This window comes from Zophobas morio, unplaced genomic scaffold (genome assembly GCF_036711695.1).
Source record: "Zophobas morio isolate AGI-343-1 ecotype UQ-CSIRO unplaced genomic scaffold, CSIRO_AGI_Zmor_V1 ptg000076l, whole genome shotgun sequence".
Lineage (NCBI taxonomy): Eukaryota > Metazoa > Arthropoda > Insecta > Coleoptera > Tenebrionidae > Zophobas > Zophobas morio.
The window spans coordinates 420987-446787 of record NW_026972181.1 but is presented as its reverse complement, the minus strand read 5'-3'; the positions used below and the strand labels follow the sequence as shown (position 1 = coordinate 446787).

At 33.3% G+C, this 25801-nt stretch overlaps 1 protein-coding gene across 1 annotated transcript; it reads right to left on the bottom strand.

The window, feature by feature from the left end:
- Positions 1 to 17419: 17419 nt before the first annotated feature.
- LOC135143785 (uncharacterized) lies at positions 17420 to 20692 on the bottom strand. Its single transcript, XM_064075724.1, has 7 exons — positions 20630 to 20692; positions 20229 to 20561; positions 19355 to 20163; positions 19018 to 19165; positions 18814 to 18945; positions 17534 to 17716; positions 17420 to 17464 (listed from the first exon to the last, which is right to left on the bottom strand). The coding sequence occupies exons 1-7, from the start codon at positions 20690 to 20692 to the stop codon at positions 17420 to 17422; spliced, it is 1713 nt and encodes a 570-aa protein (XP_063931794.1).
- Positions 20693 to 25801: the final 5109 nt, after the last annotated feature.

Below are 25801 nucleotides of genomic sequence, written 5' to 3'. Positions count from 1 at the left end.
ATATAACTCAAAATAATTTAAGGATTAAACCTTTACCTGAACTTATTCTTCAAGAAGAAACTATGTTTTGTCGCGCCTGCTCTAAACCGCTAAGTATTTTTATGTCTGTGGACGTAGTACTCAGTTTTTCTATTTACAAATACATACTTTAGAATCACCCGAAAAACTTTTTGTTAGAATATTTCGAAAAATATTTAAAACTAAATTGTTACCAAAATAGTAATTAAATAGTCGATTACTACTATTTTCTAATTTGTTCTGTTTATATTTATTTTTTAGTATAAGAATATTATCATTAAAAATGTGATTTATGTGTTAGTGAGTTGTAATTAAACACCTTGCAATGTGATTTATGTATTTTTTGCAATAAAACCTAAGCTCGGGAAACCTATTTTTGTAATTTGTAAATAAATTTAGTTCGCTTATTAAGCTTTTTTTTAATTTTTGGAGCATATGCAACTGCATATCTCTGCATATATTAAGAAAGTTACTGCATATTTGCATAAATTTGGTGCATATCATAGGATCATATTTCCCAAAATTTTGCTGCATATTTTCCGCTCTCTAATTATTAATATTATTATTATACCTTTTTTGTTTAGCTTGCACCTTTCTAACTCTACTTATCACTTTATCGCTATCTTCAACTGGTGGTAAAAGCACTTGAAATTTTGTTCGCAAATTTCAATTAAACATCAAAAATGCTGGACTTACCCCAGTGGTACTATGCGGTACATTTCTATAGTCAAACAGAAACCGACATAGAATGAGGTCTGTAGAAAGTTGCGGATTATCGCAACTTTCTACAATTATGTGAGGTATGCGCAATTATGTATGTATGTATGTGTAGGTTAAGTGGTGAATACAATTGGTGTGGGGGAAAGAGAAACACCTTCTCTCTCGTTTGGGCGGCCACGCCGCAACGGGTCCGTTAACTTGGCACCACCAAGTTAATGAATTTTACTCAAAAGCTAGCACCTCGTTGTTCTAACCTAGCACCAGCTAGCACCACCAATCAAAAAGCTAGCACCACCTAATTATTGAAATAAAAGCCTTTTACTTTCAGGGGGGGGGTCAAGTTAACGCTAGCCCCCCGACATTATTTAATTGTCATGAAAAGTTGGTCCGACGTAGTTTAGCTCTAGCACCATCTAGCACCATTAGTCTCATAGCTAGCACCACTCTGCAAGTATCAAAAAAAATTAAAAACCGAAAAAAAAGTAGCCCCCACTTTTTTTTCTTTAATGGTAAAAATCAGTAGGTTAATAGTCTAGAGCTAGCACTCGCTGGATCCATTCAAAAAAAGTGTGTTTTTATTCAATAAAGCCATGTAATAAAGGGTTATTTTCGGGGGGCTAAGTTAACGCTAGCTCCCAATATAATTTAAAGACAATGAAAAGCTAGCACCTAATAGTTTACAGCTAGTATCAACTAGCACCATTAGTTTTATAGCTAGCACCATTATACAAACTAAATAAAATAATTGAAAAGCCCTGAAAATATAACTCGCATCTATAATTTCCCAATCGTGGCCGGAAATAAACTATCTTTGAAAATTAATATGTACATTACAATCATCCACTACTTATAAAAAGGCATGTTTTCTGAATTGAACATAACATTAATATCTACATTATCTACATATTTAATTAAATTACATCATTTACGTTCAAATCGTTCTGCATTAATTTCAACACACTAAAAATTAGGCCATGATAAATGTGATCATTTAATTTTTTTCCACAGTCATACATTTGACTGTACATTACGTAAATAACAAATTTGAAATAACAAGCGAGACTATAAAATTTAAGTCATTTGTAATTTATAAATCCGAGGTTAATGACGAAAACCTTTGTAAACGCTTAATTCCTAAAAATATTTTTAAAATAATTTAAAACCCTAGAAACTTATCAAAAATTGTGTCTAGAAGTCAAGTACAAATTATGCATTTTTACTATCCGTAATAATAATAATAATCATCCCTATTTTGGGGCAAGCGTCTATTCTTTAGTTTCGCGCTTAGTAATAAGAATAAGTACTTCAGGTAGACGAAATATAGTGTCTATTGGTTAAAATGCAAATTATTTTCTAACATATATTTACTAACAAATTATATGGACCAACATATTGTACAACAATGATGTGGTTCATGTAAAACCGGAAATTTATAAAGAATTATAGATTTAAAAAATCCATATTTATTAATCTAACCATTAAGTGTACATACTCACACAAATGAACTGACGTCACGTTTACCGGATATTCTTAAACAAATTTTCCACACAAATCAAAATTATAATTTATGCGGTGTTACTGGATACCGAGGGAGTCGAAACCCACCTCTTCTGGACCTTTTGTAGGATATGCATTTCATCACAACGAAAACTGGAAGATGTTTGACATTTATTATGTTGCAGGTTGCTTTTTTTATACATTATAGTTTTGTAAAGGAATCACGAATGTTGTTTTTATAAGTGCAATGTTTTTTTGTTATGCTGTACCCAGTATTTTCCTATTTTCTTTGTATCTCTTTTTTAAATCAAAAGTATTATTAAAGTGGTAACCTCTATTACATTAGATGAGCAAGTTGGCACTAGTTGTAAATTTGTATTACTTTATCGCTCCCCTAAAACAAATTTAAGTTACAGTGTGATTATTTTATCTGTTCACACCTGGATAAGTCTGAATAGGCAACACATTTTACTTTCCATCCATCCTTCCTCTTAAATTTCTTGTAGCAGTTAAATTATTAACTTTTGCTAATAACGTTTTTGAATTCCGAAAAAAACCGATATGCTTTTAACTTTGCGAAAATGTGATGGAAAGTTTGAGGCTGTCGTTCATTTATATGTCAGGCGATACAATTCTTCTAACCAAACATTTATTAAACTCGAAAAAAGCTTAAGAGAAGTTGATCAATTCAAGAAAACTAAAGTTAGGCATCGTACAGTAACAATGCCAGAAAATGAAGCTGCCTTGTTTGAAATTATAGAGAAAATCATCACATGAGTCAACAGCAGATCGGAAGACAAATGCAGATTACTCAGAGTTCAGTTTTTAATGTCCTGAGGGCAAACTGATTTCATCCATACCACTTCAGCCCTTCCAATTCAAAATGAAGATCATTTGCGCAAAAGGATCGTGTGGTGTCCTACAGATCATAATAGACTACGTAGAAATTTTGAACAAGAATAGCGCTGTGTGAAGATAGAAAAGGCGGGCAGTTTTAACCATACCACCCTATTATTATAGGAAACATATTATTTATTTTCTTTTCTTTATATTCGTTTAAGGATTGAATAAATTACGTTCTATTTTGTTTGAATTTTCCATTATTTGTTGTCATTTATGACACAGTGTGATTTTTGTGTTGTTGTTTTGTGCTGTAATTATTAATTTAAAAAATTAATAGATTGATCAAAGATGCTTCTGTATAACATGTTGCCTACATCAAAGTAATCGGGCGTGAACAGATAAAATAATGACCCTGTATTTACTTAAAAGAAAACACACTTTGTAAAATGGAGTTACAGTTAAGTCGAACTTATTTTTAAATATTTGCCTACAATATATGTTTTTTGAAAATTATTTATTTTATTTACTGTCCCATAGTCATAGTAGAAAAGTACCGACAGTATACAAACAATGTCTGTTATTAGGGATATCCCACCCGGCATTGAGGGGAGTAGATGTCTGATTAAGCTCTGAAACAAGCGTGTCTTCACAATCTCTTTCTGAAAAGTAATACGAAGTTTAATGTTAATTAGAATCATCCATAGTTATCACTACTAGAAATAAAAAGCCGGTTTTTAAATTCACAGCTCGTTGGCTGTACCATTTTCCAATTCCGAATCACTAAAAGCGCGGTCCTCACTATCTCATTAATTACATCGTCGCCTGAGAACTTAAGTCGTCCACAGACCAGAGCGAGTCCGGGCCAATTTCGACCTTAGCGTTCAGACGCGATTTGGTCTACAGACCATATTCTAGAAACGTTTGCTGCCTTGCGTTAGAGCGAATTCGGTCCACGTCCACTGTAACGAAGGAACCGGTTTCTACCATAATTTCTGCGGGAAAGAATTGTTTGGTCGTATTTTACAACGAATCAGTGAACATACGTTCATTCGCATGTTTTCAAATCGTATCTTTTGATTTTGTTTGATAAAAATTTCTCAATTTAAAATACATGAAAAATGCAATACATGTTTTTCCTGAATTTGTAATTACTAATGGAATGCATAAATTCCGAAATATTATAATCAATTTGTATTAATTTTTAATAATATATTCTACTGAAAATTTCTGAAGCAATAGTCCATACACTGTGATCAACACTGAGAAAATTTTAACAATAACATACTGTCAGTGATATTCGTTTTATATATTGTTTTTTTTTTTTAAGAAGAGCACAATATTTTAGTGTTTAAAAATCTCTTTAAATATTTCTCAGAACTCACTCCTTTAAAATAATACATGACACCGCAACAAAATGTACCCATATATTTGCAAACAAATGATTCCTTTTAGGATGAAGAATTAAATGCGCACTGGCTTTCCTAAATGATAAAATTTACAGTTCAAAATTTTTGACGTTCGGTTTACTTGGACAGTGAGCATTACATACAAATACCATAATTACATCACAATATTTGTTGGGCAAACAAAAGAGGAGCAGGATGACAATAGGAAAAAATTAAAATTGTATTAGGTGGTACGTCTTTCGATAAAAATCCTAACTGTAGTCGTAATTTGTACTTGTAGCTGTAAACGAAAATAAATATTTTGTAGTTATTATTGTGAACTTCCTACGAATGCAACAGAGAGATAGATGAATTTATGGTAGTGTTTCCCGCGTAATTTTCAGGTAGTCACTCAGATGTTACGATTCTGAAATTGTTTGCCTGGTTTTCAACTTTGTCTAGTACTTTTAGATAACAATGTCCTATACGACCCGACCTATTTATCTTTTACGTGTATTAATGTTTTTCAAAATTTGACTATTTTCATTAATATTTATATGTATTAATGATAATGAACATGGTTTCGTCGAAAACTGAGTGAGCGTCACTTTATTAATAACTCGATGTTTATCGTCTGTTAACATTTCATAATTTAATTTTTATATCACAGTTCTGAAGGAATTAGTTTTGTCAAATGTATTATATACATATATACAGGGCGATTCGGCCTAAATGACGAATTTAATTTGTCGTTAGCACGAAGTCTGTGATTTTAAAAACGTCAAAACAACTGTACAAAAAATTGTATTCCTAAAAATCGATAAATAATATACAAATTGTAAAATAAATTTAAATATAAAATTAAACAATAAATTTAAGAAAATAAAATATACGAACAATGTAAGTAAATAGTTCTTTATGCAACTAGTGAGTAAAGTGTATCTTTTTTTCACGAGAAGGAAAATTTGCCACAAGAGCCGAAAGCGAGTGCGCAAATCCGCCAAATGAAGAAAAGTCACTTTGCTCGCAAGTTGCGTACAAAATTTTTTTCGCGTTCATAACAAAGCTCAACAACTACCTACTTCAAAAACTCTTTATTTTGGAACATGGAATATTAAATGTAGCCGTACTTGCCGACTTTATGATTTCTTCAGGGGACCACGAGAAATCTTCGTCGCTGTCCGATTCCATTGTGCGAGTGAACAGTTTAGCACAAAACAGAGAGAAAACTAGTGCAGTGCACTTAAATAAGAATTAAATTATACAATTTTTGGATGCATTTTAATTTCTGACAAATGTGTTGATGAATCGTCATAGCAACGGCAGCTTCTATATTTTGCGTTTAAATGTCTTCCGTTAACAAATGACAAGCTACGACACAATGTTTCATTTAAATGCGTGAAAAAATGAAACCCTGTGACACTTTTTTTCACTCCTCTAGTACATTGAAAAGAATGTATCCTTTATAAACAAAAATTAATAAAAAATGTTACACTTTTTTTAACGAACGTGAAAAAAACAAAATTTTTAGGAATATCTACAACTTTTTGTAGATATAGTAATATATAATTGCGTTATAATTTTTATTTGCAACCATGCAGTTTTATTTATGTATTTTATGTAAAATAAAAGTTGAATTTATTCTGGAATATGTTTTATACAGTTTAACCAATAACTTGCCAATGCTTTTCACAAAATCAATAAAATTGTATATTTTTTATTAACTGTTTTTCTTTGTAAGTCATATGTCATACACTTATATCCAAATCAGTAAATGTCATTAGAAAATTATTAATTGTCATGTTTGCATTTCGTGTCAAGATATTTCCTTTGTGCTGCATTCACCTCAAATGTACAGTCTGGGACACGGAATTTCAAACGACCTGTCAATCATAATGACAATAAGGTATAAGACTACAATGTTTTTAAATGTCAGAAAGTTGGTTGTCGTTTGAAATTCCGTGTCCCTGACTGTAAAGAGTAATTAGGGTTAACATTCTGATTACTTTAAAAATCATATTTCCTAATTAAAAAAATATGTATGTGTAAGTACAGACTACAAAAGCATAAATAAAATATTTAATGCAATTATAGAAAACACCCGCCAGTACGCAACTACGTATTATATTAAATTAAATTTATAGTTAAAAAATTTGCATTAAGCAGCTTATGAATTAGTTGTAAACGTAGTGTTCAAACACTCTTACATTTTTTAATTAATACTTATAATACATTTGACAAGACTAATTCCTTTAAAACTGTAATATAAAAATTATAAAATGTTAACAGACGATAAATATGGAGTTACGTATTAATAAAGTGACACTCGCACAACTTTCGACGAAACCATGTTCATTTATCCTTGTACGATATTAGTGAAAATGGTCAAATTCTGAAAAACATTAATACACGTAAACGATAAAATAAATACGTCGGGTCGTATAGGACATTGTTATCTAAAAACGCTGGAGAAACTTGAAAACCAGGCAAATAATTCCAGAATCGTAACATCTGGGTGACTACCTGAAAATTACGAGGGAAACAGTACCATAAATTCATCTATTGTGGCTCTGTTGCATTCGTAGGAAGTTCACAATAATAACTACAAAATATTTATTTTCGTTTACAACTACAAGTAGATACAATTTACCGAATACCGTTAGGATTTTTATCGAAAGACGCAGCACCTAATATAATTTTAATTTTTATATTTTAAAAAGGAATTATTTTAAATTTAACTAGTCATCAGTAACAACTTGTTTTCTATTCTCATACTGCTCCTCTTCTGTTTGCCGAACAAGTATTGTGATGTAATTTTGGTATTTGTTGTATGTAATACTCACTGTTCAAGTAAACCGAACGTCAAAAATTTTTAACTGTAAATTTTATCATTTAGGAATGTCAGTGTGCATTTAATTCTTTATCCTAAAACTAGCTTTTTCCCGCGGCTTCGCACGCGTTAAATTAGGAGTAAAACAATGTTATTGTGGGTTATCCATAAGAGATAGACATATACCATCGCGCAGTTTTCTGTAGACCTTTTCAAACTGTACAATATCGTACTTCGTACATTATTTTGAGAAATCTCGTAGGGTTCAGCCTGCGTTTGCAATGTAAACGGAAAAAATGTAATTATTTACAACATCACATTAGAAACCTCAAAAATAACAATATTTCTCTACTATATAATGAATGTTATTATACATATGAACCTTCCTCTTGAATCACTCTATCTATTAAAAAAAACCGTATTAAAATCCGTGGCGTAGTTTTAAAGATCTAAGCATACATAGGGACAGACAGCGGAGCTTTGTTTTATACTATATGTAGTGATGCATGCAATTTGTTTACAAACATATGAATACATTATTAACTTATTGAGGTGTTCATATATTATTTTAAAGAATTCAGCTCTGAGGAATATTTAATGAAATTTTTAAACACTAAAATATTTTGCTCTTCTTAAAAAAACAATAGATAAACGAATATCACTAAGAGTATGTTATTGTTAAAAATTTTCTCAGTGTTGATCACAGTGCATGGACTATTGTTTCAGAAATTTTCAGTAGAATATATTATTAAAAATTAATATAAATTGATTATAATATTTCGGAATTTATGCATTCCATTAGTAATTACAAATTCAGGAAAAACATGTATTGCATTTTTCATGTATTTTAAATTGAGAAATTTTTATCAAACAAAATCAAAAGATACTATTTGAAAACATGCGAATGAACGTATGTTCACTGATTCGTTGTAAAATTCGACCAAACAATTCTTTCCCGCAGAAATTATGGTAGAAACCGGTTCCTTCGTTACAGTGGACGTGGACCGAATTCGCTCTAACGCAAGGCAGCAAACGTTTCTAGAATGTGGTCTGTAGACCAAATCGCGTCTGAACGCTAAGGTCGAAATTGGCCCGGACTCGCTCTGGTCTGTGGACGACTTAAGTTCTCAGGCGACGACATATATTATTATTAGTGATTGAAAAAAAAATCAAACAATAAAGTTGTACAGTTATTTGAGATATCGAGGAGCACCCCTTTAGAGGCGTTTCTAATTTGCAGGCCACAGTTTATCTTGCAGACTGAGGGTTAAAAATGTTCCAATCAAGTCAAAACTCGATATTTCTTAATTTCTCAATACGAAGATTATTGACACAAAATTTCAACCCGATCGGAGAAACCGTTAAAAACTACCCCCAAAACAACATTGCAGACTGGCACTTAAAAATACTCTAATCAAGTTAAATTTTGACATTCGCTAGTTTTTCAATACGAGAATTATTGATGCAAAATTTCAGCCCATTCGGAGAAACCCTCAAAAATGACCCCTAAAACAACCTTGCAGACTGGGGGTTAAAAATGCTCCAATCAAGTTAAAACTCGATATTTGCTTATTTCTCAATACGAAGATTGTTAATACAACATTTCAACCCGTTCGGAGAAACCCTTAACAACCACCCTTAAAACAGATTTGCAGACTGGGGGTTAAAAATGCTCCAATCAAGTTAAAACTCGATATTTGCTTATTTCTCAATACGAAGATTGTTAATACAAAATTTCAACCCGTTCGGAAAAACCGTTAAAAACTACCCCTAAAACAACCTTGCAGACTAGGGCTTAAAAATACTCTAATCAATTCAAAATTTGACATTCGCTAGTTTTTCAATACGGGGATTATTGATGCAAAATTTCAGCCCATTCGGAGAAACCCTCAAAAATCATCCCCAAAACAACCTTGCAGACTGGGGGTAAAAAATGCTTCAATCAAATCAAAACTCGATATTTGCTTATTTCTCAATACAAAGATTATTGACACAAAATTTCAACCCGTCCGGAGAAACCGTTAAAAACTACCCCCAAAACAACCTTGCAGACTGGAGCTTAAAAATACTCTGATCAAGTTAAATTTTGACAATCCCTAGTTTTTTAATACGAGGATTATCGATGCAAAATTTCAGCCCATTCACAGAAACCCTCAAAAATCACCCCTAAAACAACCTTGCAGACTGGGGGTTAAAAATGCTCCAATCTAGTTAAAACTCGATATTTGCTTATTTCTCAATACGAAGATTGTTAATACAAAATTTCAACCTGTTCGGAGAAACCGTTAAAAACTACCCTTAAAACAACCTTGCAGACTAGGGGTTAAAAATACTCTAATCAAGTCAAAATTTGACATTAATTTATTTTTTTATTATTTTATTGTTAATTATTAATTAATTTATTAATATTTAAATTTAAAAAATATATAAATTACGAATATAGGAGTATTTGTTACAGATACGTGAATTGTGATAATTTGAGTTCATGTTTATCGCTGTTAGATAATTGTTGCTACTATGTAAGAATGCATAAGTTCGGCATTTTTTCGTCCAATCTCTCATTTTTTGTGCGTTTTTACACGTCATTTTTGTTGTTAACTTGGTTCATCAAGTACATACTATATGCTGGTTTTGAGTTCTTTGAGATATAATTAAACTTTCATCATCAGTCAAAAAATACAAAGTTAGTGGTGTCCAGAAGAGAAAATTTAAAATTCAGAGGAAACAAAATCTTAAAGATATTTTAAAGAAAACTAGAGACATTTTTAATTTCCGAGAAACCTAACGTAAAAAAAACGTTTTGAGAGAAAGTTTAAATTAATAATAGGAAGCTCAAACTTAATTTTATTTGAATTTCAAAAAGAACCCAGAAATGTGCTAATTTCTTAATTAATTATTATTAATGGGAAAACAGATAAAGATTCGTTATATTCAATACGATGCAAAATTGTCTTCATATGTAGGTCTTACAGCCTTTGGATGGTGTCCACGTCCATTTCTCTAACTGTCTGGTAAATTGTTCTTCTAAATTGGCTTCCCAGCCGTTGTTGTAAACCTTTCTACTTAGTATTCCCCAAATTTTGTTTTCGATTGTTCGCACTGGGGGACTATGGGGGGATTACCTTTTCTTAGGTACAAAACTTATATTATTGCTTTCTAACCAATCCCTGGACATTCTAGTGTAATGGCAACTTGCTAAATTTGGCCAAAATATTACATCGTCGTTATTATGGTGTTCCCATATATTGTTATGTATTGACCGCGTCACCTTAGTACGACCAATGAATTGTGCTGAAACGTCGGCCGGAGATATAGCCCATCAAACCAAAATTTTATCTTCAAACTTTGCCTTCGATTTAAATTTTACTTGTAATTTCTTCTATATTGTTTGTATAAAATCCATCGTTACCTTCCATCTCGGAATGGGCAAACGTAAAATATTTTTCATCACCCAGCACAACCACACGACTGTCCAGAAAATGATGAATTCTCAATAGCCAGCAACATCTACGAATTCTCTCTAGCTGCGATGCTGTATGTTTTGAACATTTAGCTCTTTTGCTGTATTTTAAGTTGTTTTTGCCTATTTCTCTAGAAGCTGTTATATAAGAACTCTAAACAATCGAGCCAATCTTCTTGTTGATGTTCCAGGCTCTTGTCTTTCTTCTTAATCTTTCTAAACTTATTGTGGTATTGCTACCTCGCAGTCTTTAATTGTTCTGTATATAGTTGCGCGTCTAATATATATGGTCCAAAATATATTCACAATTTCACTTTTAGATACTTGGGTAACTAACTGGTATATGGCTCTTTGCAACTCTATTTTGTATGACATTGTTTAAGCGTTAATTGACATAAATCTATGACATAAATTGTATAAAATGGGAAATAAGAAAGGTTGTTTGGTTACGCTGTTGCAAATGTAACTTGATTCAATTGCACTTTAAGTTAAAAAAAAGATAGGAGTATTTTTCTCAAAACTCTTTTACGTACTAGCGGTGAAAGTGACATAGAATTGGAAAATCTTAGTAAAAGTAAAGACGACTACAGTTAAGACTAATCTAGTTGAGTGCATGTATTTATGGAAATTTTAGTTGTATTGATAAATTAAATTCTTAAATGGAAATAACGATATAGATCTGAAAATTCAAGAAAAAAAAAATAGAATTTGAAAATATACATGATTTTAATCTTTCCAATGGCACTACATACCTTATTTATAAACTGTTGACACATGATGTACAAATTAACAAAAAAAAGAAGACAAATAAACGCAAAATTTAATTTAATTTAACAAAATAACAGAAACAGACCAATTAGGATATTTTCTTAATTAAAATAATAAAGGAGGCTGTTGTTGTAAACAGTGTTTTTCATCATTTTATTATAAGTTTGGCAGTTAATAAACGTTTTCACGCGAAAATAATGCCGTTAACTCTTACAGACATCTCCCAAATTGTCGCTTTGTCTGTTATTTTGTTAAATTAAATTTAATTCTGCGTTTATTTGTCTTCTTTTTTGTTGCTAATTTATACATCATGTGTCAACAGTGAATGATTCTTTAATAAAATAACGATCACTAGTTAAATTAAAAATTTCTAAAGTTTGGTTTTGCGAAATTTTACAGCGTGGTAGGTTTTTCGCCGGTCAGTGTATATGCATTAAAATACAGTTATAAAAGGTAACAAAACAATATTTTTCATAATTAACAATGCATATTAAGATCATTAGATGATTAATTATTGTAGGAATTAGCTCGGTTTGCGCAAAGGTGGAGATAACACAACGACCGTAGCAACGAATCTTAACCAATACTCAAGTAAATTTACTGCTGCTGCTTTTATATGCTTTCTTATGAAATTATTTTTGTTTTATGCCTAGTATCACGCAAACGCTTTCGAGCACGCCACTGGAACAACCAGTTTCTCGTAGGACCTGGAAGAACCATTTATGACCCTAGTAGAAGGCGCAGTACCAGGCATTTTTTCAAACAATCTTCCCTCCTCTCATTCTACCTCTATGGTGCGCACCTATTTTAGACATAATGTACTGTCTCTTTATATGTGTCTGAAATTTTTCTGCTACTTGTACTTTAAATGAATTTCAACTATCAATCATTTTTATAAGTTGCTTCAAGGTGACTAAAATTTGATATGCTAATTTTTTGTGTAAAGAACTCAGCAGGTGGTAACTTTCGACTCAGTTGGAGTATTTTTAAGCTCCCGTATGAAAGATAGCTTTGGGGTACTTGTTAAGAGCAGCTTAAAAAAGGCTGTTTTTTTTTGCATTATCACTTCTCGTATAGATAAAAACTAACCACCAAGTTTCGATTTGATAATAATATTTTTAAGGCCCAGTCTTCAAGGTTGTTTTGGGGGTAGCTTTTAACGGTTTCTCAAAACGGGTTGAAATTTTGCATCAACAATCTTCGTATTGAGAAATAAGCAAGTCTCGAGTTTTGACTTGATTGAAGTATTTTTTACCCCCAGTCTGCAAGTCTCTCTGGGGGTAGTTTTAAAGGGTCTTTGCGAACGGGTTAAAATTTTGTGTCAACAATCTTCGTATTGAGAAATAAGCAAATGTCGAGTTTTGACTTGATTGGAGCATTTTTAACCCCTAGTCTGCAAGGTTGTTTTGGGGGTGATTTTTAACGATTTTTCCGAACGGATTGAAATTTTGTATCAACAATCTTCGTATTGAGAAATTAAGAAATATCGAGTTTTGACTTGATTGGAGCATTTTTAACCCCCAGTCTGCAAGGTTGTTTTGGGGGTGTTTTTTGACGGTTTTTTAGAATAGGCTGCAATTTTGTATCTATAATCCTCATATTGAGAAATAAGCCAATATCAAATTTTGACTTGATTGGAGCATTTTTAATGCCCAGTCTGCAAGGTTGTTTTGGGGGTGATTTTTGAGCGTTTTTTCGAATAGGCTGAAATTTTGTATCAACAATCTTCGTTTTGAAAAATTAAGAAATATCGAGTTCTGACTTGATTGGAGCATTTTTAACCCCCAGTCTGCAAGGTTGTTTTGGGGGTGATTTTTAAGGGTTTCTCCGAACGGCTTGAAATTTTGTATCAACAATCTTTGCATTGAGAAATAAGCGACTGTCGAGTTTTGCTTTGATTGAAGCATTTTTAATCCGCAGTCTGCAAGGTTGTTTTGGGGGTGATTTTTGAGGATTTCTTCGAATAGGCTGAAATTTTTGTACCGATAATTCTCGCATTGAAAAACTAGCGATTGTCAAATTTTGACTTGATTAGAGTATTTTTAAGCCCCAGTCTGCAAGCTTGTTGTGGGGGTAGTTTTTAACGATTTTTCCGAACGGGTTGAAATTTTGTATCAATAATCTTCGTATTGAGAAATAAGCAAATCTCGAGTTTTGACTTGATTGGAGTATTTTTAAGCCCCAGTCTGCAAGGTTGTTTTGGGGGTGGTTTTTAAGGGTTTCTACGAACGGGTTGAAATTTTGTACCAACAATCTTCATATTAAGAAATAAGCAAATGTCCAATTTCGACTTGATTGCAGCATTTTTAACCCCCAGTTTGCAAGATAAACTGTGGTCTGCAAATTAGACAGGCCCCCCGTTTAGTGATTCACCGTGTATATCGGCACGGAGTAGAACTAATGGAAGAATTACAGTTTCCTTGATTAAGAAGAGTCCGTTTTGACGACGACAGTTTGCACTACAAGACTACTACAGGACAATATAATGCAAATTTTACAATCTTATAAAAATATTAGGTACCGTCGCAACACTCGCAACAACAAAGTTTTGTCCAAATTAGAGCTTCTTTATTACAAATTACAAGGAATTATGGTTAAAGCAGAGATTAAAGTGTTAACTCCAACAAACCACTATCGATATAAAAAACTAAATTAGTTCTTATTAAAATGAATAACGTGTTTGTTAGAAATAAGTAATGAATTGGCATTAACTTGAAAATAAGCTGTTTCTAAAGCGTGTTATTCAAACAAATATATATACATTGTATAAGTGTAGTAGGGATCTACAATTCTCACCAAACTGTTCACAAATGCTATTTTGTCCGTATTGTGGTGAGATAACAAATTATTCTTCAAAAAATGAAGAAAAACAAAATTATCCAAGTCCCCTCTTTTACGGAGACACCAGAAAAAATCGAATATTGTAACGTTATAGTGATTAGACCTGTGATCGTCATTTGTCGCAAATAAAATAAAATAAAATAAAATTTCACTTACCCTGTTGTGTCTTATTAATTATTAATTGCACTGATGTTTAAGTTTTTTTTTCTTTTCACAAAATTTACCACTAAATTTCCAGATTTGTTTTATAAAGTAGTGTCATAACGCATGGAAGAACATGTTTTAAAGACAACGCAAAATTTATCTTCAATTTACAAATTTATTAATAAAATCACACAGAAATCAATATATTTCCAGTCACAGTTTCGGAAATTAAAGATAATAAAATTACAGAGGCAATCTATCAATATTGTACCTCTAAATATGATTTGGTCAACAAAGAGAGGTCATTTGTGTTACTAAGAGAATTTTTCTTCAACAATTTTCGGAGAGTTAGTGTTTGAATATTTTTAAAACAAAGTATTACTAACTATTATTATTTACTATTTACGAGTTTCTTCATCTAGTTAAGAGTTTTTTTTTTTATTCTTATAATTTCTTTAAGTTAATTTATCTGTTTTTTTTTTCAAGTAGATGAGCGGTAAGAAAACAAATTTTCAGCCCTAACAAACAGGTAGATTTAGTCCGCTCCGATCCAAGAGAAATGCAAACGACCAACAAAATAAAAAAATTCCCTAATTACATCAAATCGTGACGCTGCCACAAGTACTACGCCCTATCATCCGAAACTACGCTGTCGACAATATTTCGCTTTCGCTTAGCGCTTATGAAAGGGTTCATGCCACAAGGTTAGTTTCGCCCTAGCAACGCGAGCAAAATCGAGTATTAATTACGCTGAGCAAAAGTTACGTTTACGCAATGCCTTACGCTCACATGCTATCTCGCCAGGTGATCATTAAAAAAAAACATTTCTCGAAACGAGGCGTACCAAAAGAACCGGCGATTTATGTGGACGCCCTCGGCGAATTGCGATGGGGTTGTAACAACGGCACCATCGACGAATTGGCCAGTTTATTAACGAATGACTCGCTTACAAAAAAAAAATGATGATTTGAGCGGGAAACGGGGCTTCTATAGTTATAGGACGTTTCTAGCGCTCTGTTGATTTTTTGAGAAACAACTTCCTTTTTTTTGTTTATGTTTTTTTGTGTGTGTGTGTGTGTTTTGTTTTGTTTTGTGTATCCCGCGGTGGCAAACGAGCTCGTAATTTCAGGCATTCAACAATTAGCAAAGACGGTTCACGTTAAAAAAAAACAGTCAAAATTAATTTATGCAATGCAGCAGTACGCGTATGAAATTTACTCATTATGCGTTCAAATTTTGAAAGGAATTAAATTCGTTCCCCCTTTTTTTTGTACCCTATTTGTGGTGAAACCCCTCCTTTTTCCAATTTCTTAACTGCTCAATTTAGATTTTTCGTTCATGTTCTCAAGCCTCAGCAAGTAATTTAACCAGCAAATAAAGTTCAGATAAATTTTGTTTATGTTCCTAAATTTTGAAAGTGAACAACAAAAGAAATAACACCTTTAAATTTGGATAATGGCAATTCTTTTCCACTCAAGGCTTAATTCAACAAAACATTTTATCAACATTATTTGTGACCTATTGGAGTAAGTTGATTTTTGGCTTTTGAAAAAAATGACAAAACACTTCTAAGTGTTCAGGATTGACAATTTTTGAGTTACCTGTGAATATTGTTGTACTGCAACAAAAGAACTCTCTGTGTAACTTCACTAGCACCAAATTTTAACTAACTGAAGTTAACACACAATTTTTCTTCTGCACGAACTATACAAACGGCTTTTAACCCCCACAAGGCAAAGTTAAAAAGTTCCCTTCTTTCACCCTACTTTTACTTAAATAGTGACGCCAAAAACTGGAGACGTCGCAGTACTAGTGGGGCAAATTTTTACGAATTCTGTGCCGTGATTGGCTCATTAGTTGGCTTAAGCTCTGCTCTTCTACTCCCCTCTCTTAAATTGACCGAACCAATTTTATGTAACAATCTAATTACACAGGCCTGCGAAATATAACTTTTAAATTCCCTTTTAAGTAATATTGTTTTTTTTTTAGGTATTTATGTATGCCGAATTAAAATATAACTCTAGTTTTTTTGTAGCACATCGAGATTTATTTTTATGTAGGCCTAAATATTCATAGGTTTTCAAACAATTTTTATGAAAAAATAAAATATAAAGAATATAAAATTGAATGTTTATTTATTAAATGAACTAAATTAGTTTATAAACAAGACTTAAAAAAACAAATAAATCAAGAAGCTTCTTTTTTTCTTTCTTCAAAGCTCTGATTTAAGCGTTTTCTCTTGTATTCACGATAGGATATGTTATTGCTGTTACATTTTTCGCATTATATCATTTTATATTTGAACAGCAAAAGTAACAATCGTCTGTATGATTTTGTGGCTCCATCCAAATCATTGGTGTCAGCAAACTTATCTGAAGAATTAGCCCATTTCCGAGAAGACATTAGTAATTTTTGTTTAAATTCAGGGTAATAAGCGCATAGTCGACACAAATAACTCTTACTAAGCTGAACACGAAATGAAATATCAACACCATTACCCAACATATTATTACCACAAAATCTAGAAGTTAATTTTTATAGTACTAAGAACAAAACTGAAAAAAATATTTTTTGCAGAAACTGTACGTGATAGAAATTTTTGCAATTTTTTTTTATACATGAGTGTCTAAGACCTACCAAAATTACTACTTGATTTTGTTGGGGGAAAACCATCGCAGGCCTGTGTTATTAATTATAATTGTTAATGACAATTAATGTCCAGAAGTTTACAGAATTGTTATCCAACAACATCCGTTGGATAAATGTGATCAAAATTATAATCACCGATTAAATCTATACAAACTTATTTTCGAAAAGGTGTTGTATATTATTTTTAAAATTTAAGCAAATTTCAAGGTCGACAGTGTAGTTAGCGGAGATCACAACCCTTGCAAAACTGTAGGGTCGCGGACGTTACAGTAAACAACACGTTTTGTTGTACGTCTGTGTTGTACTCGTCTATAATATTGTAAACAAAAGAAAATGTAACTAAATAGTATGTTATATAAGAGAAAACACAGAATTTACATTGCTTTCACTCTCATGTTTCAACAGTGCTGCTGTGCATAGCAAGGACTTTAGAGCCGTTTGCATTGAGGGCTTAATGCTGATCACGGCCGTATATAACAGGTCTGCGAACTCCCAGTTTAAAATGGTCTTTTTTGGAAGAGATCCCAGGAGGCCACGGGAACTTAAAGTTCCTAGCGCCGTCTACTGGACACTATGATGAAACTATTCACAAAGGTAGACCAATATGAATGAAATTTGCGTAAAAATGTCCTTGAATGCAAGTTAATAATAATAATAATAATAATATATATTTTCCAACAGACATATACGTCTACAGTGGAAACACAAGGCAGTAATACATAACAAAATAAAATAAAATAAAATAAATACAAATACAAATGAAAGAAAACATAAACTAAAGAAAATTTGTACCCTAATTAGGAATAATATGAAAGAATTGTTTGTTTTACACTTTTGTTAGTAAGCTTGACATGAAATATATCTAATTTAACACCAAGACAATTGTATAGCCTAAAACATGTTAAGAGCGGACAGTTATAGTGATGGAAAGTGTTAGGTACATTATAATAAAAAGTTATTGGTACTCTACAACTTAGTCTTGGAACATAAAATTGTACCTCAGTTAATAAATTAGCACAGGATATTTCTCCTTTTACTTAATATTAAGCGACTTAAGTTACTTCTTGACAACATAGAGTATTCATTAACAATACTGAGAAGAGCACGCTGCTCACAGTGTCTAACCGGGTACGAACCAAACATCTTATAATAGGAGTATTTGCAAAATTTGCGTAAAACATTCTCTAAGAGATTTATGTAGATTTGCTGATAAGGTTTCCAAATTACACTACAGTACTCCATTTTTGATCTTACTAGCGTATAAAATAGTAACTTAATGCAGTAAATGTCAGTGAAATCATGTGTTGCCCTTATAATGAATCCCAAAGTTTTTAAAGCAGCATTGGTGATATATTCAATGTGCGAAATGAAAGTTAATTTTTGATCCATTATAACACCAAGATCACGGAATTGACAACATAGTTCAAGAACTTTGCCACTTATGTTATAATAGAATCTTATAGAACTTTTCTTTCTCGTAAAACACATAGCTTTGCATTTAGAATTATTCAAAATTAGTTTGTTTCTTGTACACCATAATAGAAAATATTCAACATCTTGCTGCAATATTAAACAGTCATGTCATAATAATTCTCTATCACATTTGCTATTTTCAGGTCATCAGCATAAATAAATGTACGACATTTAAGACTACTTACTGCATCATTAAAAAATAGTATAAATAACAATGGGCCTAAGTTACTACCCTGCGCAACTCCACTACCAACATTAAATATTGAGGACTTGTGACCACCAAATTCAACATATTGTTGTCTACCTACTATAACTGACTTTAACAACAATAATAATTGGTCACTAATACCAAACGACTTTAATTTATACAAAAGAATACAATGATGTACTGTATCAAATGCTTTAGACAGATCAGTATAAATAGTATCAACTTGCAAACGCCTGTCTAAAGCATTGGACACATACTGAGTAAATTCACAAAGGTTCGTCATTGTTGACCGACCTTTCACAAAACCATGCTGTTCTGGAATAATATCTCTACAAACATGAGAATATATAATACCCGAAGTAATTGACTCAAATATTTTTGCAAAATTTGGTAATAATGCTATAGGTCTATAGTTTTTTATATCACACTTTTCTCCGGACTTATAAACAGGACTTATTTTAGATACTTTCCACAGAACAGGGTATTCAGATTTTGTTAAGATTAAGTTAAATATGTACAATAAAGGCTCTATTAAACTATTAATGCAATCAACAACTAGGAAAGCAGGTATGTTGTCAGGTCCAGTTACAAAGTTGCTCTTGAGTTTTTTAACAGAATTCAGTATATCACAACGATCGATGACAAATTTTGACAATATAGGATGAGAATCACAGGAGTTACAAAAATCTTTACTAGCACAACAACTTTTATCGCAGAACTCACAGAATGTACCATTCATTTCACAGTTGGAATCACATTGATGATTAGCACCATTATTTGAAAAGACACTGGCAAATTGATCAGCAAACGCTTGCACAATATCCGCTGATGTGGTTAATTCATTCCCATCATGTGTCATTCTACCTGGAATGCTCGTCGATTTTCTCTTAGCGTTAAAAAATGACCAAAATCTCTTCGGGTCATTTTTGATAGAGTTTTCCGTATTCCTGATGAACATTGCATATTCCTTTTTTACTTCACGTCTTATTTCTGTACTTAACGATTTTACCCTGTCATAATGATACTGTGCCTTTGTTTTACGATACTTATTCCAGTGCCTACTCTTCTGTTTAATTAGCTGGATAATATGTTTAGTGAACCACAACGGATATTTTGACGTTTTGTATTTTGCTAATGGTACATATTGTTCAAAGAGACCATATATTGTATTATATAGATTATTGCAAGCATCATCAACATCAACACAATTTAGTAATTTTGACCAGTCAGCAATTGATAATGCTAGATATAGACCTTCCAAATCTGCTTTATAAAAGTTGAATTTTGTAAAATCTGTTTGTCTTTGAAACATCACATCTGGCTCCCCCTGTGTAGTTACATCAATTCTTAAACAGGGTCTTCATCAACTAATGGGTATTCATGTCTCCAAACTTCTAACGCCAAAGAATCCGTTGACAACACTAAGTCCAAGAGTTTAGAAAAACTATTGCAAACTTTATTTCTCTGTTTCAAATCGTTTAGTGATAAAAAGTGGCTATAAATATTAAACATTTGAGTTGTCCTTGTACCTATTTCACATTCAATAAGTTCCGGAATATTGAAATCTCCAATGATAAGAATCGGTTCCGAGAAATCAACAGTATTTTCCAAATATTCAAACATTTGTTCATAACAAGATATAGGTAGACCTGGAGGAATATACATTGTAATTATCAACATGCCATATTTTTTCAAGAATACCCTCACTCCAACCAAATCAATTTGCTGTACCGGGGAAACAAGATTTAGTGGTTGAACTGAGATCCTTGTAGTATTAACAGCAATCAGAGTACCACCACCTTTGCTATACTGACGATCACATCGGAAAACATTAAATTGGTTAGGAAATAATTCATTTGACGAAATACCAGAATGTAACCAAGTTTCAGTTAGTATAATAATATCCATTCCACAGGAACAAACGTTAAGAAAACAATTCCGTGTTTTTGAACTTAAACCTCTAACATTTTGGTACAAAATTTCAAAAAATGCTACATTAGAAAAATTAGTCTGTTGGAAATCTACTGATTTTTTGTAGAAACAATTTGGGGTATACCATTCATGTATTTCAGTTTTATGTCTTTATCACCAACACTTAATCTTCTTTTGAACTCCTTCCTTATTGTGTAAGCTCTATTTTGTTGCATCTTAGTTAAATCTCTCAAGCTGTCAAAAATGTCAGCTTTATAGGTTAAGTTTTGTGACGTCTTTTTGAAATATGAGGGGAATATACGTCAAATGTCATGTCAAACATCAGTTGTTAGTGCAAATAGTACAATTAACTACCGCATGGTGACGGTCATCTTAAGCTCCCACAACCTACTACGATACCCGTTTTTAAGCGCCCGTTTTATGAAAATTTATGAATGGAGTTGAAACACCTTACTTATACCACCGTGATGCTGATTGTTGTTGACATTAAATGCCAAATGAAAAAGTGACAAGCTGACAAGTTATTAGAAAAACATTCTGATTCAGAATCAGAATCGAGAGAAATTATGATTGGGGGTATGTCTTCATATGGTGCATTACCCCATTAAACGCTTCCAATCATCCATGATCAGCCGTTCACAAGGTCTAATAATATTTTGCCATTTGTCTGCACCTACTGTAGCAAGAGCCTCCCACCATAGGGACTGTACAACACCAATAGCGCTACCGTGTTCCCGAATATGTTTATTGTAATATAGTTTACACTGTCCCTACGCCAGTTCAATTGGAAAATACTGACAGTGGTAGGAATATTGAAAAATAGGTGGATAATTCCTGTTGCTCTCGTCACTGCCATAGCATTTACCCTAGACATATTTATAAATCTGTTCTTTTAGGATCTCTGCTGGGTGCTTTTAAGTTGTTCTTCTAACTTCTCCACTTCGTAAGAACATAATCTATCATAAATATTGCGATAGAACGCGCTCATAGAAACGATTCAAATTTAATGCGGTTTTTGACGTCTCAACTGATCAGTCACTATTGTATTGTCGATAAAGTAAAATAAGGAGGTGTAAAAAAATACTAAACTACACAGTTAAGAGTAAATTTTTGGGTTTTGCGTGTCCTTGACCTTCGCGCCCATTTTGAAAAATAATATAGATGTGTTTTTTTTTTGACAAATTTTCCAAAGCATTGACATTGAAATGTCTACAACAAATTTTGTTTATTATTCCTGAAAGAAAGATTATTGAATTTAAATCGTGTAACGGTCCCGTTACTATAATTTAAACTTCCTTTAGTAAGGACGAGTAGGTGATTTGAGCGTTTCAAATTGTGCGCCTCGGCATGGGAGTTTTTATAGCGATACAACGTCAGGCGAACAAAAAAGGGGTTTGCTGATAAGATTTTGGACAAAATGGTGGTTGTCAGAAACGTAAAATAAAAATCAAGATTTCAAGCCATTTTAAACGATTAAAGAAGATTTTAATAAACCTATGAGACCTAGGTGAGTCAAAATTTCATATTTAAATAAAAGTCACATGAGATCTCTTAAAATAAACATGTCAATAAAACACCACTTCCTAGGTTTTAACTATCGAGTTCGGAACATGAAATATTCGTCAATTTTGATCACTGGAGTCATTCGCTACTTGGATTGAGCTTGTAATTGGTATCATCTTCAACTCCGTGGAAAGTTGTGCTGGGAGTAACGATTCGGTACTACCTACAACCAGAGACCTGTCATTGAAACATTAGTAGTACTGGAGACTTATCTGAATGGAACCGATTGATGACACCCAAGGAACCATCACCACGGGGGTAGCACCTTATCTGTGGAAGTAGCGACCACCAGCGTAAGTAGCAGGGTTCCAGTAACTCAATATCTTAAAACTGGAGGCCACAACCCCATGGTGAACACCTTCTAGGTTGCTTGTTGCCCGCACAATATCATAAGGAAAATTCCTTGTAAACATAGGTATTTTTAGATTAGAAACAGGTCAGATCCGAGAGAGTTAATAATTTAGATCTTGTTATTAACGTATTGTAAAGGGGCTAACCCTATGTCTAGTGATATTATGAGTGGTTCTTTGGGGGTCTAGCGGCCAGTCTCACCCATTTGGGGAGAGTTCTTGTTGTCTTGCGGCAGCTCCAGGTGGTACTTGTCATTACGCTCAAGTACACGAATGCTCACTTTCCGCGAAGGGAAAAAAAAAGAAAGTTCCAAGCTCCATAATAGATATTTCTTTGAATTTCAAGGTTATAGCAATAAAAGTATATCAGTCAAAGATCAGTATAATAAATCTTATCAGTATAGCTTCTGGTGGTCGAGTAATTGTAATTGTGAGCTCATTTTGTCTAGATATTAATTTTAACTTGTTTAAGTTTATAGTGTTGTAAAGACTAGTGTGCTGAGCCACAAATAATTTCAGAGTGTATGAAAAGAAAAGAAAAGCTCAAAACACCTATTCAATATTTGTTTTTGTCGTTTTTCAAATAGGAAAAAACGACTGGCGCCCTTTATGTATTGTGTGTTGCATATGCATATTATTATGTTAATATAGTTTTTGGGAAATTATTTCACTCATTGCCTACACAAACCCACGCCCTGCAAACAAACAAATAACATATAAGGCCGGAAAAGTCACACAAAAATGGTGCCCAACGTGGGGCCTTTGGTTTCATTAATGCTTTGATTTTTGTCTAGGCAATTGAGTTGAAGAGAATTCACTTTAACAGTACCTATTTTATTTAACAGTATAGAAATTTGAGTCACTTCTGGTATGATTATTTCTTGAAGTGGAGAACTGGAGAGTATAGTATTGGGATTATAAAGGTACAGAATGGCAGGTATTTATTAGTGTGGTCCGAGATGGCGTTTTTCGAGATTGAACCCAATTATTTGAAACTCTCTGAGTTGAATTACGAGTTGCGTATCAGAGGAGTTAAATCAGAGAGAGTTGATATTGATGTTAAACGTAAGATTTTGCGTAGGCGGTTGCGAGAAGATTTAATGAGGCCGGTGATGACATATGTAACTCCAGAATTTAAATTTGAGGATGAGAAGACTGAAGTGGATGCTTCTATAAATGAAATTCAGCACCTTTTAGCCGACTTTGATGGTACTAGAGCCGATATGAACAAGAGGGTAGTAACAAGGATAAGTCATGTGTTGGGGAGGTTGAGCAGATTCGTGACAACGACCGACCCGGATGGCAAAATCAGAGAATATAAGGAAGATCAATCACTTATAGTGGGTGCCTTAGATGAAACGCGGTTGGAGATACTGGAACAAGCCCAGAATGAAAGCGAAGACGTCTCTGAAGTAGGACAAGTTAATCAAGCTGGTGCTGTAGCGAAGTTAACGCCCGTCCACAAGTGGGGTATAACCTTTGAAGGGAAAGCTGTTAATTCATTCATCCAGAGAATTGAAGAAATTCGTATAGCAAGTCGTACAACCAAAGAAGAATTGTTCCGATCAGCGTTTGATTTGTTTCAGGGGCAAGCATTGGTCTGGTTCCGCTCAGTTAAATCATCGGTACACACTTGGGATGCATTGGTCAAAGCACTTAGGCGCGATTTCTTACCACCAGACTACGATGAAGAACTTTGGCGCGAAATTCGAAATCGTACACAAGGACAACAGGAACGCGTTACGTTCTATGTAGCTGCTATGTTGAATTTGTTTAGCAGACTTTCAGGACGACCAACAGAAGAAGTCCAGTTACGTACAATTAAGAGAAATTTGCGGCCTAATTTTCAAACACAGACAGCACTGACTGATGCGCGGTCGGTTAGTAAATTGACGGAAGTGTGCAGAAAACTAGAAGGAGCCTTCAAGTGCCAAGAAAAATTCCAACCACCACCTAGGAGAAGTATCGCTCTTTTAGAACCTGATCTCGCTTATACAGGAACTGAAAACGTTGGACAAGAGCAGCCGTCGACGTCACGCAACGAAGACAGAAGGTATCGTCGATCGTACCACACAGCTCAGATCGGTGAATTAACATGCTTCGGGTGTAAGAAACTTGGTCATTTCATAAGAGATTGTCCCCAGAAAATAACTCGAAAAGGTCCTGTTTGCATAGGATGTGGAAAACAGGGTGTTATCCGCCCGAACTGTCCTAACTGCTCAAAAAACTAGCTAAGGGACAGGGAAATGGTAGAAGATGGCCACCCCTGTCCGGAGTTCAGCAAAAGAAGGCTGTGCATGTAAATAATCGAACTCCTAGTCAGAAAATTTCAAAAGTACGTGATAGTTCCGTTACTGGTAAAAGTTTTGAGAAGCAGCACATGTCGCAACATTGTGATTTTTCAACATCTAGTCATAATTTAGATTCTAGTCAGATTAAAGCTCTTTTAGTCAGTAGAGTAGGAGATAACAGGCCTTATGTGTCAATTGACATCTTTGGTATTAAGGTATCTGCTCTTCTCGATAGTGGAGCTAGTCATTCAGTAATTGGAGAGAGAGGAATGCATCTGGTTGAATCATCTAGCGTGCATGTTTATGAGACTGCAATACCAGACATTGGAACAGCTGAGGGACGACGTCAAAAAATTACCGGATACGTAGACCTGCCAGTACAAATAGAAGACATTTGTAAAGTTGTTAGATTCTTGTTGGTACCTTCAATCTGTCATACTGTTATTTTGGGAAGTGATTTTTGCAAACAGTTTCAGTTGAAGATTGATTTTGGCATCGATCAATTTTTTATAGGAAATAAGGCCATAGAATGTAGGTCGAGGAAACCTATAGAAGTTAGTGTACTTAATCGAATTCACTCGGAAGAAGAACTGGACGAGGAGCAGGAGCAACAGTTGGCTGCTGTTAAAGATAAGTTCAAAACTCTGTCTTGGGAAGCTGGCAAAAAACTCGGCAGAACAAACAAGGTTGAGCACAAAATTAATACAGGAGACGCTGAGCCGATCAAGCAGCGACATCACAATATGTCACCTTACATGTTAGCACACCTTAACGCCGAATTAGATAAGATGCTGAAACTGGGAGTGGTGAAACCATCAACATCTCCTTG